Source organism: Acromyrmex echinatior, chromosome 4 (assembly GCF_024713525.1).
Source record: "Acromyrmex echinatior isolate Ae372 chromosome 4, ASM2471352v2, whole genome shotgun sequence".
NCBI classification, from domain to species: Eukaryota; Metazoa; Arthropoda; class Insecta; order Hymenoptera; family Formicidae; genus Acromyrmex; species Acromyrmex echinatior.
In genome coordinates, this window is record NC_141855.1 from 3275350 (window position 1) to 3296894 (window position 21545).

Here is a 21545-nt window from a genome sequence, read left to right on the forward strand (position 1 = left end):
CGCATACATTCAAATTGTAAATATCCAATTATCTTAGAAGTGTACGGGGTGCCTTAGAAAATCTAAGTCCTAAAGAGGCAAGAAACGTCCAATCAAATTTTTGCTAAATAAAAAGATGGCCTCAGAACTTGCTAGATAATATCGCCTTAATATCACACATATAGATTTAGAGAAGCCAATACAAATCCGACAATCGAATTTTCAACTCATTATGCAGGAAGTATATCATTAATCAAACGTAGAGACACGAGATAATTCTTTTAGACATGAAATAACCTTTTTTATTTACAAAAAAAGAAGCAATATGTCTTCTCGTTAGACATTAATTGCTCACAGTGTAAATGTACTTTTGCTCTCCTCGATAGTTTCTTTTATATATTTGTGTCATCGATTAGTTTATTAGCCGATGGCGCCGATAAGGGCAGCGCATATCAATGCGAAACGGCGCGGCACCTCGCATCGCGTCTCCGTAATTATGGCGCGCAATGTCAATAGTTCGTGACTGTGGGAGGCACCCTGTATAAACGGTCGATTTGTCAGCCCGAACGACGAGAGGGGGATACGAAGCGGAAAACTTGTAAACGGCGACCGAGCGCTTGACATTTACAAATTATTCAGAAATTCACGAGCTGGAATTATTCAGCAGCTGGAGAAGTCCTCCCGCTGGCTCGATCATAATCTCGATACCGGCGATTAATAACCCTCGGGATTCCTATAATTATCCCTCGCTACTACAGACTCGTCACTACTACACCCATCTCTTTTAAGGATGATCAATTTAGTGTTTTAAGGATCAAAGACAATCTTATTTTCTCAGCATCGAATCTCGATAATGATACGTCAGCAATTTGTTTTGAACGGAAGTGTCTTAATTACGTTTTATCTAATAAAATTCCAAATACATTGAAATTTAATTATCATGGATGGCAAATGTAGAATAGCTGAATAGAAAATTTAATGCAAAAACGTCAATCATAATTTAATTCTTTCCTTCTTAATTACTTTTCAATGCAATATCAGCATAGTTACATCTATGTATATATATATAGCTTATAATTTAAATATGCTAACTCACATTTCTGTGAGAAATCTTATTGTTCTTTATTCGATACGCTCAATTTGTCGTAAAAATGAGACAAAAGTAAAAGCATATTATTAATTAAACTTTTAATTATTTTTTAAATTGTACTTTCTAAAATATTTATAACTTTTTGTTTTACTTTAAACTCTTTATAATTCATCTTTTAGTTGCCTGTTTGTTTCCATTTATTGAAAATAATTAAAAAAATAGCAATCAATATAAACGAGAAGGCTAATCCCTGAAAATAGATACAGGTTAGATAAACATCTATTAATAGAAACGTGAAAATAACGATTATTACGAAAACTTTACTTATCCTTTTGATTCTTGCTAGCCGAATAAAGTGACGAGAATCCGTTGGAAACGATGGAATCTTGAGGATTATAATTGCACTAAAGCTTCAGGCGAATCCGGGAGCCGTCGGAGTTAACTAACGAAAACTTGCTAGATAATGTAGCGGCAGGAACAATACGGCAAATAAATAGAGCCCTTCTATGCATACGATATACTCTATAAATATACGTTACGTAAGCGTATATATATATATATATATTTATATATATATATATTTATATATATATACATATATATATATATATATATATATAAGTAATGCAAGATAAATGCAGACAGCCAGCGCGTTCTGGCTGCATATTGTTTGTACATGGACAAGTGCGAATTAGACAAGTTGTAATACGGTAATTCAATTAGGTGACATTCGTCGATCTAAGCGCGAGTGTAACTATCGCCTTGTGTGCGTGTGAATCCTGCGTGCAAAATACGAGAGTGCGTTTGTGCGTGCCAATCGTTCCCCGCGCTCTTCCCTGAATTATATTACATTAAATAATAATATAAATTGTACTATTACTGTGCAGATTGTAAAGCGATTATAAACGCGCAAATGCCGGTGTGAATACCATTTCGTTCTTTCGTATTCCTCTTTAGCAATAATTACTTTGCGTTATAATTTAATTCACGCTATTATATGCATTGTAATTTAATTATTTCCGATCCCATTGCACAAAAAAATATTAGAATCAATTACAATTATAATTAAGTACTTTTTAAAATTAATTTTACCTAATTGTTGACCAAACTGTGCCTAATTATCTATATTTATCTTTGCAATAGCAGTATTTTAAATTTTTATCTAAAAATTATATGTTAATCTTTTAATAATCATATCTTTACGCTAATCATAAACTTTATTTTCGGCTTAAAACGCATAGAACAGATAAAAACTGATATCCAATATATATACAACAGATATATGGTACAAGAAAAATGGGAATGGAATCAGATTTATTGTGGTTTAATGCAACACTAGCATGTCTCTTCTCGACACGTTGGTTAATTTTAATTAGTAAGTATTATTTAATGAACTAGAAAGAGGATCCTATTAAATAATAACAATTTAATTAAATTAAAATTGTTGAATAATCAGAAATGAGAAAAAGCGCGAGGCGGATTGTGCGTGCGTGACGAAAAGCAATAATGTATAAAATTTATGAATCGCGGGCATGTCGCTCAAAAGAATGGAAGATGTAATGTCACGTTATACATACGCGCATGTAGTCAGGATATAATATATGTTGGTTAGTTAGAAAGCGGCGAAGCTAATCATTTCAGTGGCTGCGAGACTGGCTCTTCGGGGACGATCGATTGAAAAGCGAAATAACTCTCCCCACACAGCACACTTTATTCGAGGGACATCCTCTTAAACGTCTTTAGGACATAGAATGTCCTTTGGGTATTTTTAGAACGTCTCTGGAGATTTGTGCTGTATGCATTTTAATAAATTCGATCTATCTCGAAGACGTGGACCAAATAGGAAAATCTCGCAAGAAGCATAAATCAAGGTTGAAAGGTCTTTTTTTGAGTTACAGCGCAAATATATGAATTATTCATATCGAAAAAATACGTGAAGTGTCTCGTACTTCCGTCATTAATTTTTTGACATTATATATTTAAACCTATGATTAAGATGCATGCGTAATTATAATGTGCGCATAAAGAATTTAACAGGAACTCGGTTCAATTAGTTTAATATAACATTTGGTAGAAATGCAAATTGCATATTTTATTGCTCTGAATTGTGATTTCGTTAATTTAATGCCCGTATTAATTCGTTGCATTTTAATTGTATATTTTCACTAATTATATTCTATGGAAATGTCACATCAATTAATTCTGCACATTTAATCGTATCTATATTTTAATTAATTATTAATTAAACATGCATTTCAAAATTGCGCCGGTATTTTCATTTGGACATTGCGTTCATTATTCTTTGAAAGTCCTACATTCAATCTTGATCGAACACGGGATGTTCTGAAAGTGGTGTAACGGCGGGGTTTGCTCGAAGTTTGTACTCGCTGCATCAGACTGTAAATAAGCGCGGAAATAATGCCCCTAGACGATCCTAGATCGTCGATTATAGACGCACGGATATCAGCCGGTAAGAACCATTACGCTCAATTACTACTCACTGGCAAGGTACTTTTGACGCACTGTTCGCTAAGAGGCGAGTAGCTTTAATACTACTGCATTCAAAGAATGCAACTTTCCTCCACGAAGCACGGGTAGAACGATATTATGTCGATACTTTGGTCACATATTTGACAACAAATTCTATATATTCTATTCCTATATTACTATGAGATATACTTTTGTAAAATTATTATACATATATGTTTGATTATACTATATCTCAAATCTTATACTGTTAAATTATGTTTTTAATATTATGTACAACGGATAAATTCTCTCTGTGTCCTTCTTTCTCTTTTAATTTTATCTTTCTTTACATATACTCTGCAAAATGAATCACGTTACATACGCTGCAATCTTTTGCAGACGTCTTGTTAAGAGTAATATCTCATGATTCCTTTTATTCTTTTTTTGACGAACGTTGAACGAACATTTGAATTGTACAGAGCATACGCGAGCGTAATCATCATTAATGTACATTAAGCGCTGCGCCTGTATCTATTCGTAGCCATCTCATATGGTCCAGTTGAATCAGATAATCAAATATCCAACGCCAAAGTCGAGACTGCATGCGGCCTAATTACTCTCCGTAACGTACTGCGCATTAGATACACGTATACGTCGAGAAATCGTGATTTCTACGGTCAACGATAATGATATCCACCTTACTGAAGAATCATTTCTATAGATCTCACAAACACAACGAGATATACATCAGAGAATTGTCGTACGACATTTTATCATGTAATAACTGGATTTTGAGGAACAGCTCAGTCAGTAGAAAAATAATGATTGAGTAAGCATCAAGACTTCTGTTAATTTTCTGAATATAAATATTTCTTTTCAATTAAAAAACAATAATAAGTCGTTGACACTTTTATCACAAAATAATTTTTCTCAATTTGATTTCAAATAATGGTTTACCTGTTACATCTTTTTAACAATAACATTTTTCCACATTATTCTTAATAATTCCGTGCTTCGTGCGAACGCGCGCGCGTGAGGGGTGACTGCTTAATTGTAAAAAGCGACGCGAGGGCAATGCAATAATTACGCATGCATGCGAGATTGCGCACGTGTGTGTATGAGTGTGTGTAGCCAATGCGTCGGAGGGCATGGCGTTACTGTAAAGAGCTTGCTTTGTGACCGCGATGTTACTTTGTGATGATGCGACGATCTCACTTGAGAGAGAGTTGGTAAACTTCCTCATGTTCCTCGAACTTAATCGCCTCTTGCTTTTGCATAAAGTTTATATTGCATTTTGCTTGATTACTAAGCTTACAAGATGATACGATACGTATATTTCATTTTTTAAGGAATTAAAATCTAGTCGCTATTTTTATATATAATCTTATTTTATTCAATTAAATAAATTGGCTGAAAAACTTATCGTGTGTCAAATTAAAAAAATAGTATATAATGTAAATTACAAAATTGAAACTTAAAATTTTTATTAAATGCAAAAAGAGGCTTTTAACTTCCTAGAAATTATAATACTAACTATTAAAATGTATAATAATTATTATTCTCCATACTATTTTATATTTTATATTGAAACTTTCATTATAAGTTGTTTTATAATAATTTCTGTAACATTTTAATTGCACACAATGAATATTAATTAATGCCAAAGTTTAATTTGCGCCAAAGTGTAATTATTCTCTCAAGCAAACTTCTTAACAAAGTAATATCGTGATTGTAAAGTAACTTCTCTTTACAGTATTAATTCTTCCAAACAAACCGCAGACGTGGGTCTTCGTACGACTCGTATGAATTCTAACTTCCTTGCGTATCATATTGTACATGGACTATTGTGACCCGCGCGATTATCGATTGATCGAACTGATTCAACAGCTCAACGAACTTTTCGTAAGAATTTGCGCTCTTTTACAGTATTCTCTGCAATTTCATATCAGTCGTCGCAATTTGATGAATTATTTACAGAAATATACAGGGAGTGAAATATCGGTCCGAGCGCAAATACAATCGAAAACGTTCAAAACACACAATTGATTTTGGAATTAAATATGATACGGAGTTATGCTCGACTACGTTCGAGTTACATGTTTTTTTAAGTATTTGTATACTGCATATATTTATATCGTTAGGTTAATGAAGAAACGTCCTTAATTAAATAGAAATTTTTCTCCATTCGCTTAAAATAGTGAAATTTTTGGAGCCGAGTTTTAGAAAAAATTGTTATGACATCACAAAGTGATTTTAAAATTTAAGAATTTAACAACTCTACACACAGCATTACGCGAGTTTTCCGAGGCTTAGTAATCATAGTAATTAACAAATTTGTTAAGATAATCGAAAAAAATCGTGTGAATTCTGTATCGAAGATAAAAGAGAAACGCCTCAAAGGTAATTCTTTTAATACGCAAAATCAAATGTTTATCCTTTATTGTTACAACAACCTAAAAGTGGCGTTGTTTTTATTGAAAATACTTTCATAGAACAACTTTGTTATTTGATGTAGCGTTAATAAGAAAAAAATATTGTACAACTTAAAAAGAGAAAAAAGGATACGTCAGATACATAAATGTAATACATGTAAAATAATTTACAAAATAAGTATTACTAAATATATTACTACAAGTATTACTAAATTACAGAACTTTTACCTCATGCGTCTTTAAGCCATATGCATCAATATTAATTACACAAGTGGACATTAAACGTGTAACATGGATGGGGTGTATCATTTCCTGTAAATTTTTTATCGTTAAATCTGAATTCGGCTGCAAAATTTTTGTATTACGTCAGGTATTTCAAGAAATTGAGGTAAAAAACGCGTTTTTTTATTATTTTTGAAACAATGTTACAGGTAAACCTGACGTATTCGAGATGTTCAATAAGAATTGAATTCAAGCTTGAACCTTATACTTTGAAATTATAATGAAAATAATATTATATCTATCTATCTCGAGCGATAATAGATTTTCTTTGCGCGCGTGCACTCGCTATTTCTTATCGTATGCCGTCTAAGGAATTTTGGAATTGTGCATTCAAACAAGTTTCCAGATTACATTTTTTAATCGATATTAATCTTTCTTGTTCTAAAGAAGTGGATTAAATTTTTGAGGTCAAAATTTCCTATGCGACATACGATAAAAAGTAACGAGCGGGCGCAGCAAAAATCTATTACCTCTCAAGAAAGAAAAAAGCGGATGCAACATATAAATTTAATTAAAATATAACATTATAAATTTAATTAAAATATAACATTATAAATTTAATTAAAATATAACATAATGTTATATTTTCAACTATACATATTTTTATCTAATTAAATAAAATTGTTTATTGAAAAATTAAAGAAGAATTATCTGTATTTTAATAAAGAATGGTATTTAAACTTCCTGGAAGACAATTTCTTCCAATATTACAAAATATTTAATATTTACAATTATTTATTAATATTTCAAAATTAAAAAATTTTACTTAACTTTCTACAGCAATGATATCTATATATTGGATGCATGAAGGCTTAAAGTTCTGCAGCTTTACAAAACGAACGAATAGAACAATCTGTAACCGTCAATTATGTCGTATCCAACGATCCGTCAGTCTCTTCCAGCCTCGTGCTTCGAGATTCGCGTAGCAATAATATACGATAATATAATAGAATCTTACTAAGATATTATATTAATTAATTTAGTTATTAGACCATTGCGAAGTACGAAGACTCGCGGAATCGATTATGCCAGTCATAGTTTCGAAACATTTTGTGACAAATAAGACAGAAAGACGAATGAATCGCCGAAATTGCAATTACTATTTGATTATTAATTAATGACTACATTATTAAATTAATTAATTCCTTGCGTCATTATATACCTAATTTATTTTAAATTATATAATGGTGAAAATTATTATAAAGGCAAATTAGATTATAAAATCATTTGATCAACTTATCATATAAAGTACATTATTATTACATCTTCTTTGTATACTTCTTGTAATATTAATTAATAATTATTGTGTTGGACATAAGTATCGATCACATTATAATTTTATACTTATACAAGAGCTATTAATTTTCCATTATCTGATGTTTTATTAAGGAAAATATTTAGAAAAATTAAAACAGGCGTAAGGAGTTAATTTTCCCTGCTTAAAACTGAGAATTAAGATGGTGATTCCAATTGAACATATCAAGGTCTTATAGGAAAGACCAGCCAATATCCGAATTTCTATTCTAATTTCGCGTAGATTCAGTTTTTTCGACGCTTTTTCACGCGACAGAAAACGTATGGGAGCTCGCGAAACGGCTCGATCGCGCGGTGCGCAGCTTCCAAGGATTATCTTGGAAATAATGTATGATCTGATATAAATATGCAGGAAAATCCTGTTCACTGGAGTTGTTGTCGTTTATTTATTATATAGCCAAATATTCCCTTTTATTTTAAATAAACGTGATATCCTTTATTATTAACATTTATTCATTAAATTTCAATTTCGTATAAATTGTATTATATTAGTATATTGTATTATTTAATTATTATATTATTATATTATTTTTAATTATACAATATATATTGTTTGTATATACGCATATATATGATAAAACTAAATTTTGAGAAATTTTTGTTTAATTTGCACATAAACATAGAAAACTGTGCATTATAATAACGTATAAATATCATAAGTAATTATAATAGTATAATATTGAAAAATATTATAAATAGAAAGCTAAATGGTTAATGTAAAATTTTACAGATAAGATAAAACTTAACTATAAATTTATAATATTAAAATAGAGTACATACATATATTTGAAGTTGTAGTTAACAGTTTCCAGTAAGGTATGAGAACTTCTATATCGACTGTACGCAAGTCCAAAATATATCTGGATTTTACCAGAGAGAACACCTGAGAGCAGCCATCCCAGTCTTGTTAGGGACTCCACACAATAAAAGGAACAGGGAACAGAGAATAGAAAATAAGAAATTCAACTTATCAGAAATCATGTATTGTGGATACATAGTTTTTAGATAGGTTGAAATTCTTATTCTCTGTTCTCTGTTCCCTGTTCCTTTTATTGTGCGGAGCTCCTTATTCGTGTGACACTTGGAAGCTCCTGTACACTAGCGACACTAACATCAATTTTATAGAATGATTCGAACTACGTATCACATTAACGACACTGCTGTTAAAGTCGTAGCGTCAAAAAATTGATGCAGCACGAGTTTTATCATTTAAATCGAAAATTAATGTTGAACGCGAGTCCGGCACAAATTGTGGATATAAAGATAATATGCATATATTTTATGTATTTTTACTTACATTTATGTAATTTTTCTTTTGCTGCAGCTTGGATAATGTCGGTACGAACGAAACATGTCATAGCGTGTGTAAAGCTCGCGATAATGAACGAATATCCGAAGATTCCGAAGTATTTAGGGGCTCTATACAATCAAAAGAATAAAGAACACACACACACACACACATTTTAAACATATTTTATTAATAGTTTACAAGAGAAACAATTGTATCTTGTTTTTTAGTAAAAAACAATAAGAAGATGTGAAAGCCACATAAGAGTCAGCAAATCATTTGAAAATGTATAAAAGATCTATCTCTTATGATATATTAATTGTAAATATGTATTTGTTATTTGTTTTTTAGTATTTTTTACAGTATTTTTTTTTGTTTGTTAATGTTCAATTTGCAATATTCAATTTCATAATATATCTTTCCTGCAGTATACAAAAATAGAATTGATAAATGTAATTCACTTTATTAAGTTTAGGACACGACCGCTTATATAAATACATTAATACTAAGAGCACCAATTATTATCAAAGAAGATGTTAGCTGGAATAATATTTGTATTATTATGTACTTTAAATACATTTATCACTTACTAATATATTTATTTATATAATTAATGTATTCATATAATAAATAGTCTTGTTTCAAACTTATTACACCATGCCGCGTTTTAATACACTCTCTATATATGATTATTGTAATAAACATATTATTACATTGGATCAAATTAGAATTTTATCCGCACAAAATTCAGGAGACCCAGGATCGACCCAGCTGAGGTAATATTTTTCGCAATTAGTTTTTTACAGATTTAAAATACCATCACATTAACAAGGAAATTTAATTTCATGTAATTATTAACATTTATGTTTGATTGTATGTTCGAAAGTAATCAGTGCGCAGTTATATATCTGTTGTGAAATAAATGAATTTAAAATATAGAAAATGTATACATATAGAAATATTATTACTACATCTAACTTTAACCGTAATTGATGCTTCTTACTTAGTTAATAATTTATTTTCATCTTCTTACATTTTTCCGTCCTATCGTTTTTAATTTCAACGTCTTTAATTAGAAAACTGCAGGATGTTTAATTTTGACCTATGTGCTTAGATGTTACACGATACTACAAATGAAAGAGAGTAGGGTTTAATCAGTTTGTCGATAGACAAATTGGCTTAGAGACGGTCGAATCCGACAGAGTGGTTTACGGACGGCAAGAAAGAAAGTGCAACGTTATGACCAGTTTCCGTATGACAAATCTTGAGTACCAAACACACGAGAAATTCCGCGTCGTTCCAAGTTTCTTGATATTTCTTCTTACAGAGGTTGTGATTAAAAGAAACGAAGAGAGCCTCGTATGTTGAAAAATATCGCGAATTGAGATAGCATCAAGTTATCGACGATCTTTTCAAAGTGCTATAAATTGAAATTGATAAAAAGAAGTATCAATATAGGTAGGTAGTAATCGTGTTTAAGGTCCTTAGAAAATATTGTGTGAAATTAAGAAGGTAAATTTTCAATGACGGATTTTTAAATTTTCAATTTGTTTTATTACGAACAAAATCTTAATAAATATATCTTTATGTCATTCGTTGAGGATTGTGATGAATTCAAAGGTATTTAAATATTTCTAAAATCTTATATACAAATATATGTGTAAAATTTGTAATCTTTCAATTACTAAGAGTATATTTGCTCTTTTTACTTTTAAATGCATTTGGTGTGATATTTAATATATTATTAACATTGTATGTTTTAATGGCTCTTTATCATTATTTTTTTACTGGTAAAAATTTTAAATAATCAGAAATTTATATTTTTTTTTAAATTTTTTAAAAATATTTTACATTTGTTATGATAAACTTTTATATCTTTATATAGTATGTTATGTAATTTTATAATATTATGTATATGTAAGTTTATATATTTAAAGGTTACATTTATGTAATCTGTGATTTATACTTGTCTTTATAAAACGTTATTTTCAAAAAATTTTAATGTGTAAATATTAATAAATCTACCTTTTTAAAAAGGTGCAATTAATGAAGGATGATTTAAAATGATTACTTAAAAATCAGCTAAGCTTCAACAACTTCTGAGTGATTTGTAGGTACATCATTATTAACAAACTTAATTTAAGTCCTTGTTTTAAATAGAAAAAACGATTTTTCTAAAGTCTCTAAAAATTTAGAAAGACATATTTAAACATAATTTCGTTGGACTATTAAAATAATTATGTAGAACACTCAATGTTTCAACAATGGCAGGATTTTGACCGAGTACACCAGTGTTTCGACCCCTCTATTTTTCTCTACCAGCGATGTAAAACGAGTGAGACAGCGATGGAATCCGTTCGTCTCACGTTCAGCAACCTTCGACGTTTCAAATGAGGTAGCAAGAGAATTTTCTCGTTCGCTCGGTGCACCAAAGATTGCCAAACGCGAGAAAAACAGACTCTTTCGATCTTGCTCGCTTCGCTTTGCTTGATGAAAGTGGAGGAGTCGAAACGATGATGTGCCCGGAACCGAAATCCATTGTGCTGCAATGTTGCAAATAGTTTTGTCATTTTAGGAACTTAGAACATCCTACATAATTATTTTGATGAATCTAATAAAATTATTTTTACAATTGTATTTAACAAAATTTTTAGACAATGTAACTGTTCTTTTCGTATATAATTTAATTTTTACTGGATAATATTTAAATAAAAAAAATGATTATTAATTAATGTTCAACACATTATTATTGATAAAAATTCTTAATAAAAATAACTTCTGTTGATTTATTATAGGTCTATATAGATCGCAATTTATAAAACCTTGTTGACTCATCGAGATTCTCAACATTGATCCACGTGGTTTCATTCATAAGACGCTATGTTTGAATATAATTCAAATGGTCATTGATTCACGAGGGACCGGAAGTGATCATCCGGCGAAAAATATTTTCAGGCGAGCGATTAATAACTTCCGTTCAATCTTTGTTGAGAGCATTCGGATTTCCGAACGATAGAATGTGCAGTTGATCGGTGAGTGGAAAATTGGATCGGAAAACCGTCGTGTGAAGAACCATTAAATTTAAAAATATGAGACGCAACGCAGGAAACGGCCCGTGAAATATATCATGTCAAGAATTAATAAGAAAGCAGAGATTTTAATAACTACTTGCTACAAAATTTTATTTCTAAAGTTTCTTCATCAGTATAAGAGTTAAACAATAAGAGTTAAATTTAACATTACATTGTTGGTATATTATAAAATAATTGTAATGTATTATTTTCTATTTTATCAAATCACGCATTTAAATCATATCTGGATATTTATGTACATGAATTTATATGTACATGAATTTATATGTTGAATTTATATACTTTAATAAGAACAGAAAGTAATAAATTGCTTATTGTTAGTCTTCAATATACGGCATTATATATATCAGTAGAAAACAACAAAAGAGTATGTAATTTTCCAGTTTGAGTATTATCCATTGAGTCAAAAATTAAATTAGCTATATAAATATTAATGGACTCATTGACATTTAGTAAACTTCTTTGTGAAGAAACGGACGTAACATATATCCTTCCTCTCATAGAAGAATGGAAGTATTCTTTGACGAATTCAAAACTATCTCATCCCTCTATCCCTATCTCTCTCTCCGCGTCGATGAATTCTTTATAACGTACTTTGCATACTCCATTGCATACATTGCTCTTTCTTTGGGGCATCACTCTTTATATTCTCTGCCTTCTTCAGGAATGACGTGGCATTTTCTACTGATCATATGCTGTTATCTATACGCCTTGTTTGACATGACCGCTCCGCATTTTCCGTAAGTACGCAATTATACTTTCCTTGTTCGGACTAACATTCTAGTTATTTCAAAATCAATAATCTCAATAGAAATAATATTTTACATCTAAATTTTGTTTTTTAAATTATACTTTCTTGTTCTGTAAATTTGTAAGAAATGTCAGCTAAGTAAACAACATATAATTATAATTTATAAGTTAACAATATACAATAATATTTTCAATGGTAAAAAAAGAAAGAAATATATTATTTAAATAACTGTGACATTATTTAAATATAATGTGATAAATTTTTTGTATGAAATAAATATGTACAGTTACGAGTTTCACTATTCTTGCATCTATAAAATCTATTCCATCATGAATAGCATCACACATTAAATCGTATACTGCCGACATATATTCGCAGATTATAAATGCGTGATTTAATAACAAATATAAGTCACGTCTTCGTATTACATTTCCCAATGCATTTATTTTTGAATCAATACTGCAATCACATCCAAATAAAATTCTAACAGTTAGCGATCGTGTCCAACGTGACCCGGTTAAGAAAAATAGCATCCACTCTGTAATAATGAAACCAACAGACCGCGCTCAATTCTTATGATCTGTGAATAACTTGAGCCATCGATGCTGCAATAAAAATCGCTGTACCAGTGATATCGTTGTCAAAACCATTATTTAACTCTTAAGATCATTATTTAAATTATTTAATTCTTAAGGTCATTACTTGCAAATTGTTTCTTACTAGCTATGTTTTTATTTTTTTTCTTTTTCATTTCGGTTAATGAATAACAATTTAATTTATTAACATATTTAATATTATTAAAATATATTATAAAAGGATTATTCAAAAATACATAAAGAATACATAAAGAGTACGTTGTACATTAGTACATAAAATTTTCTCGCGTATTTCTGTTTAATGATATTCATAAATATATGTAATTAATATTAATATAAACAATATTACTTTACATATTATTCAAATAATTTTATAATACTTTACAATAATTTTTACAATAATTTTACTTTACACGTCTATAAACATTACTAAATAAAAATATTCGAAGAAATTCTTAAAAGTTATCGGCTTGTCGAATTTTGCAGTAACATAAAGCGATTTTAAATCAAGTTTATATAAATATGTTTTGTTCTTAGTTACTGTCTATATTAACATATTTTTTAATAGTCCATTCAACTGTAATAAAATGTAACTTAATTATTTTTATAGAACAATCTTTAAAAAGATTATTTTATTGTCTATGACATAAGTATTATCTTAAAGAAGTTAATAATTATTAGTGAGAAGATACTTTTCAGTGTTTTATAATTTTCGATAACATAAAGTAAGGAAATGAATTTAAAATTAATGCCTTAGAAAATATTTTTAATTTTTATTACTTAAATACTGATTGTTTAATAAGATTTGATCAAAAAATATTTTTTTAATAATTATTGATTTAATTAGAGATACATTCGTTAAATATATTATTGCATTAAAATTGATTTGTTTGCAAATGAATGATGTAGAATATGTGCATTTTTCAATATTATAATAAATATGATATGTTGTAGTTAATATAATCTCTAACAAATATATAGATGCACACACACAGATATACAAATAGTGTCGATTAACAAACATTTTTTATCATTTTTTGACATTTTAGAGAACTGGACTTCGATGAGTACGGAAAAAAGGAAACTTCTTTATCGCTGAGGGATATCCTGCCTTTGAATCCAAAACAATATGATAAGCATAGAGCTCCAAAATTTCTCGGTCAACCCACTGTCGTTTATTTCCATGTGACAGTGCTCAGCTTAGACTCAATAAACGAGGAATCGATGGTGAGAACAAATTTGTATTGTTAAATATTTCCCCAGAGTATTACATGTACATCTGTGTATATTTTATTGGATTACTCTTTCCATTTATTATATTAATTTTAATTATATTGACATACTATAAAAATAGAATATGTAAAGCAATTTTATATAATGCAGGGTATGTCTTAAGTACGCTATAAGATTTTAATTATATAAAGTTTTGTTTCAAATTTATTATATAAATATAATTATGTAAAAAAATCACCCTTTAAAATTTTTTAGCTTATTTAGAATACACCCTATATTATATGTGAGAATATAAAAATTAAAACGTTTATTGAAAACATAAAGTGCATCTACCCACATTATTTTTCCACGATGACAGACATACGTAGCCGACATATTTCTCGCTCAGAGTTGGCGGGATTCTAGGCTACGGCTACCGGAAAATATGTCTGAGGATTATCGAATACTTGATGTGGATTGGTTGCACAATATCTGGAGACCCGACTGTTTCTTCAAGAATGCGAAAAAAGTTACTTTTCACGAGATGTCTATACCAAATCATTATCTTTGGCTGTATCACGATAAAACGCTTCTTTACATGTCCAAGTAAGTTTATAAATCTCTTTACATGTCCTTTACAAATCTTATAAATCTCTTTACATGTCCAAGTAAGTTTATAAATCTCTTAATCATTATTAATATTATAGTTAGTTTCACTTAGCAAATTATAAGCATTTTACAATAAATGTGATTTTTTGTTTAAACTTTTCTTATAAAAAATACATTAATATGTTAGGTAAGAATTAATAATTATAATTATTAATTATAATTATAATTTATAATTATTAATTAGAAATTAAATGTTAACATTTGTTAATTACATACAAGTTATACAAGAATTATTATGATATATGATAATTATTATACAATTTAATCTCTCTCTCTCTCTCTCTCTCTCTCTCTCTCTCCTATCTTCATTACACAATTAAAGTCATAAATTTACTTTTCGTACCAAACATCCCAGATAGCAATGTCGTCTATTAAGTCTATTTGATGTTATTAATTAGTCATTTCTGATAAATTCAATGTCCTATCATCACAAAAATGAATTTGTCACAACTATATAACGTTATATAAACCGAAGTCGAAAATACATCATTAAGTTTGTGTTACTAACTGCATAAATGACATTATTAATTGATCACTAATAACGTTACAAGTACGTCGTTGATTAATCATTTATCCGACGTTAATAAGTATGACGTGTAAATACGTCGCAGAATGAATAAATAAATGACGTTATTAATTGATAAAAAAAGTGACATTATTATTACATCTTAAATAGGTAATATGACGTCAATAATTTAAAATGACTAACTGTTGACGTCAAAATGACTACAGCTTGCCATCTGGGATGCTGTTTTCTGTAACTGAAAAAACTATATTCTTCGCACGAGAATACTAGTTTAAAACTTTTTGTTTGAGTGAGATTTCCAGCTTTAGACTCGGACAATTATTTTATAATTTTATCAAATATCATAAACATCTGTGTAAAAAAAAAATAAAAAATATTTCAATAATTATCTTTTTATGAAACATGCAAGCTTCATATAAATGCAAATTACAAACAATATAATTAAAAATGTTTTTAGTTAAAATAAATATTTAAACTTGCGCTCTCTCTCTCTCTCTTTCTCTCTCTCTCTCTCTCTCTCTCGACATAATTTCCTTTTAATAAAAGTATTTAATAATAAAATATGTATACAAAATAAGGAAAAAAAAATATTAAAAACTAGAAGACACTAACTTCTAAAAATCTGTAAATATTATGATAACTTATATATACTTCAATTTTTTATAATATAATTGTTACAAATACAGGTAAATTTCGTTAATATATTACAATTATGATTTTATATGCTGATGATAATATATATTATTTTTTAAAAAAGCATCATATTTCCTCGAGAAATATTAACTTATTCTCTTCATCCCTCTCCTTACATTATAAGAGCACTCTATTTTTTATGCGAAATAAATACTGCAATAAAATACCAACGTCACGCGTCGGAACCTGAGGAAACACTAGAGTTTAGAGAATTTGTTATTGAGTTTGACTTTAAAGCTTTAACTATTTAAGTAATAAATGCATGCATTAATTTAAATATTTTTTATCTTTTTATTAGCTATTTAATTCAAATAATAAATTTTTAAATACTTTTGTACATAAATTTATTGTTAATTAAAATATTTCAATAAATAGGCACTCAAGAAAATCGATCAGCACAAATTTTGAACTATTATAAAATACACATAAAACTCTCATGATGTTCATATATTTCTACTCATTTCCCACATCGTTTTTACAGCTATTTCGGCTTCATTTATTTCTATCCATGATTTTAATCCAACGTATTCGATAGAGCGATTTAATTACTGTGCCGTTCTGTCAAGTTTTATTGTCAATAAAATAATACGAATTTATTTTCCTTTGTTCTGAATGTATGTTTCATCGGAAACACAAATATAGAGAAGAGCTTCAATATTGTTCGTCACTGTGAAAATAAATGCTATTGAGTAAAACTTGTATCAGAAAACAAAATTTGAGTAATAAATTGTGTCACACAAGGAAGCGTAATATTCGTTTTAGATTGACATTGGTGCTCTCATGCGCGATGAAGTTCGAATCTTATCCTCATGACACTCAAATTTGCTCGATGATGATCGAAAGCCGTAAGTATACATTAATATTTTATATAAGCGATTATATTATATATATATATATATATATATATATATATATATATATATATTATTAATACTGTGATATATACATAAATCGTAATATTTTTCCTACTAACAAAGAAGAAACTAAGTAATGTACAGTAAAAGCATAATAGCAATGTTAATATTTTTTTTGCAATTATTGTTTATACAATCATATTATCTGTAGTTATTATCAATTATAATGAATTATTTATACCAAATATGTTTATAAATAATCATATTTTATGTTAAAATATTAAGGCTATTTATTTATTTAGATTTTGAGGATAGAATGCCATAATATCACCTTCTCCTTTATCATGCTTGTCTCTATACATCATTTACTTTTTTTTTTAGTTTCGCATACAACTCAGGATCTGGTATTCCTTTGGAACATGACTGATCCCCTTGTAGTTAATCCGGAAATCGAACTGCCGCAACTAGACATATCGAACAACTACACGACTGACTGCACGATCGAATACTCAACCGGAAACTTCACATGCATACAGATTGTCTTCAATCTGCGCCGGAGACTGGGTTATCACCTGTTCCACACGTACATACCATCCGCCCTGATCGTCGTCATGTCCTGGATCGCCTTTTGGATCAAGCCGGAAGCCATCCCGGCACGAGTTACCCTTGGTGTGACGTCACTGCTGACCCTCGGTTAGGCGACCTCTCCCCACCTATTGCTCGTGATATAACTATTCATAATTGCGATAAAATGTTTTGTCGGGGTATCATATAACGATGACATAAATATCAGCAAAATTGCAATTAACTAGAACCAAAATGGTTTTAATACGTTAAAATCGAATAAAATTATTTGCGATAAATTTCGATGTAAATTCCGAGAATAAAGTATGTAGTATAAATAATTGATAGCGGATAACGTTGATTTCTTAAACCGTAATAATTATATAAAATGCTCCAAGACATAAACGAAAATGCAGATTTAAAATAATTCTTGTTATAAAATTACATAATTAATTATACTATCGATACTTACACTGAGAAAAATGGTCTGGTTGGATTAAATAGTAATTCTGGTGGAAAAAGACGAATCAGAATTTTCTTTAAATCTATTAGAATTCTAGTTGAGATAATTAGAATTCTGATTAATATAATTATTTTGTTAAAAATAAGAATGTTAATAGATTTTACCAGAAATATTATCAACCAGAATTCCGGTTATCTCAACTAAAAATAAATAAATTTAATCAGACATTTTTTTCAGTGTACATATACCTAAACTTACATTTAGTTTAATTTACACAATTACAAATTTAAATTTATATTTATAAAAAATCATAAGAGAATATTTTATAATATTTTAAATTTAAAGTCAATAATATGCACATATATTTATGTACAAAAAAATCTATATAAAATCTAATGTTAAAAATAATTATCATAAAAATTAACACAATGTCGTGACTTATTTCGAACTATAATTAAATTAACTTTAAATTAATATAATCACCAAACGTTTCGGCTTACAAAGCCTTTCTCCGTGCTACACGCAGAAATCTTAAATTTACCAACAATGACGGATACAATGAAAATTTAAAAACCATCAGTGGTGAAGTGTCAATATATAGAAAAATTTGAACGTCATGTTCATGTTAGAATTGTCATCTGGCGGGATACTTATTGACGCTGATTATTACACTGATTATTTTGACACTGATGGTTTTTAAATTTTATTGATTTGTTGATTATATTAATTTAAAGTTAATTTAATTATAGCTCGAAATAAGCCATGACATTGTGTTAATTTTTAAGAAAATATACGAGCACTTTTTACTCTATAATTATCATAAATAAGAAATAAAAGCTTTGTTCAGTCATAGCGGATATTTGTGTCTAATAACATTTTTATATAAACAATTGTCCAATTTCCAGTTCAAGCGAATTGCGTACCAATTATTATTTGTCGTACTTGGAACACAGTTCTAAATTAGAGCTAGAATAAAATTAAATTGTTTCATCAATTTCTGATAATATTGATGCTAAGGTGCATCTTAAATCACTGAGAATTTATTACAAAAAATATTACTCTATCCAGATTTCCAAAATCTAGATCTTTCTATTTCCTGACATTTTTACCATTTAATCATTGAGATATATGATATTATTTGAAATAATTAACTTGCTTTCATTCAATGCATATTTATCTGGAGACACGGTCTTGAAGCTAAGTAGCGGGAGACAAGTCAACTGAATTGTATATATGTAACTGTGCATGCATGTAAGGATTAAGGATTAATATCTTACTTTTAGCTACTCAAAACACACAGTCTCAACAATCTCTACCGCCGGTCTCGTATGTGAAGGCGATTGACGTGTGGATGTCTTCGTGTAGTGTATTCGTCTTCTTGTCTCTTATGGAATTTGCAGTAGTGAACAACTATATGGGGCCAGTCGCTACAAAGGCCATGAAAGGATACTCGGACGAAGATCTTCGCGAAGCCATCGACGACTTCAAGGTAAACGAGAAAAAGTGTGGTGCGATATTTATGGTGAATGTTCCATCGGTTCTACAAAATTGATAGTTCGAGATAAAGCAAAATACGCCGCATCATCGGCCACGAGCATGCAATTCGTTCTGTTGATACAATATCGTTCAATTGAATAAAAATGCTAGGAATAAGGGTACGCTACATTATAAATTGTGATCGTTATGAATTATCGATATTTGCGGAATCGTATAAATCATTGAGATGTATTATAAAGTTATATCACTTATTCGTTTAATAAGAAAGAGAAATGAAACATTAAATACATAAACAAAATTTCATATAAATTTCAAGCTAAACTTTTTAGTAACTCTAACAATTCCATTTCTATTTTGAAGCAGAAAACTCACCTAAATAAAAACCTATATGACTGACAAACGCATATTTATTTCTGAATCCGAATGTTATACGGTAAACATCGACGGCGGAAAATACAGCGGAGTATACTTCTTGAAAAGTACAAACATTTTTCTAGGCAATTCATCGTATCGAATGGCGAGTAACTTTTCTTCAGTAATTTCCCTCTTGAACAAGTTCCGAAGTTCGATTTTATTGCGTGCATTCGTCCCACACTCAATTCGCGGAGAAATATTTATTCTCTCCTTTCTTCTGTGTAGTTTACGCAGACTTACAATTCGTTTTGTACATAGAAAACATCTCGTTTTTATTACATCCATTGCACGTAATATTTGCTTGTACTACTGCCGCATTTACTTTTGTTTGCTTTACGATAAAACGCATTCGCGAAATAAATATCGTTTTTCTTTAATAGCTAATAAGTAAAAGTCATGCTTCACGCAATTAAATAAATATTTTATGATTATTATAAATTTTATCTTTTTGATTTGCAAGCAAAGTTGTATTAACAAGAGATATTCGAATATTCGATTTTTCCATTAGTTTCATTTTATTTTAATCATAAAATACGTTATGATTTTGTTGTATAACGAATATTGTCAACACATTACACGCAAGTATATCTATAGAAATATCATATGCTTGAATTGAAAAATATGAATTTTATTTATTCGAAAAATAATACGTAAAAACTTTTAACTTAATAAGTTAAAATATGTTAAATTAATTCTAATGTGAAATGTATCAATTGTTCAAAATCGATGATAAGCATGATTAAAAAATTAATAGATCTATTTTTTTATACTATTTCAATTACATCGCACACATCATTTCATTTTTTATACAACAGTTAATCACTCTAAGTAAATATAATGATCTACTTACCTCGCAAGTCTTGATTAATAAGATAAATGAAAAAAAGGGACATAAATTGAAATAATTAGTTACATGTATGCAACATATATATATATAATAATTTTCTACATTTATTACTTTCATATCATATTTTATATGATATTAAATTATGTGTTTTTAATCTCTTTTTTTCAAAGACGCCCATGAGGCCGGATACCGAAAGAAACAGAAGTCCAACCAGGCAACCGACAATTCAGTATGAGCAGTGCTGCCAAGGACGAGCCACTGCCATTTACATCGATAAGGTTTCCAGATTCTTCTTCCCTTTCTCATTCTTCATCCTTAACGTCGTCTATTGGAGCACATTCCTGTAACGCAACTCGGGCAAGATTCATGTCCGACTCGGCGAGAATCACGGTTTTAAAGAAAGACATTGAATTACAGAAAGAATATTACAAAGGATGCAGTAAAAAATTTGTCGAAACGAAAAGTATCCTGTAAACTATCGTGTATAAAGTGTGGCACAATAAAAGAATTTAA

General features: G+C 29.2%; 1 protein-coding gene across 5 annotated transcripts; it reads left to right on the plus strand.

The window, feature by feature from the left end:
* Positions 1–8856: 8856 nt before the first annotated feature.
* HisCl1 (Histamine-gated chloride channel subunit 1) lies at positions 8857–21379 on the plus strand. Of its 5 annotated transcripts, none has more exons than XM_087405774.1 (10): positions 8858–10312; positions 10892–10964; positions 11650–11809; positions 12611–12686; positions 14343–14520; positions 14885–15111; positions 17156–17238; positions 17629–17940; positions 19558–19763; positions 21203–21379. In XM_087405774.1, exons 4-10 carry the CDS (start codon positions 12613–12615, stop codon positions 21377–21379), a joined length of 1257 nt encoding a protein of 418 aa, XP_087261900.1. In that variant the 5' UTR covers positions 8858–10312; positions 10892–10964; positions 11650–11809; positions 12611–12612. The 5 variants fall into 5 exon arrangements, with proteins under 5 accessions (XP_087261897.1, XP_087261898.1, XP_087261899.1 ...); XM_011068762.2 differs by having other exon boundaries at positions 8859–10312; positions 11650–11886; XM_087405771.1 differs by having other exon boundaries at positions 8857–10312; positions 11650–12686.
* Positions 21380–21545: the final 166 nt, after the last annotated feature.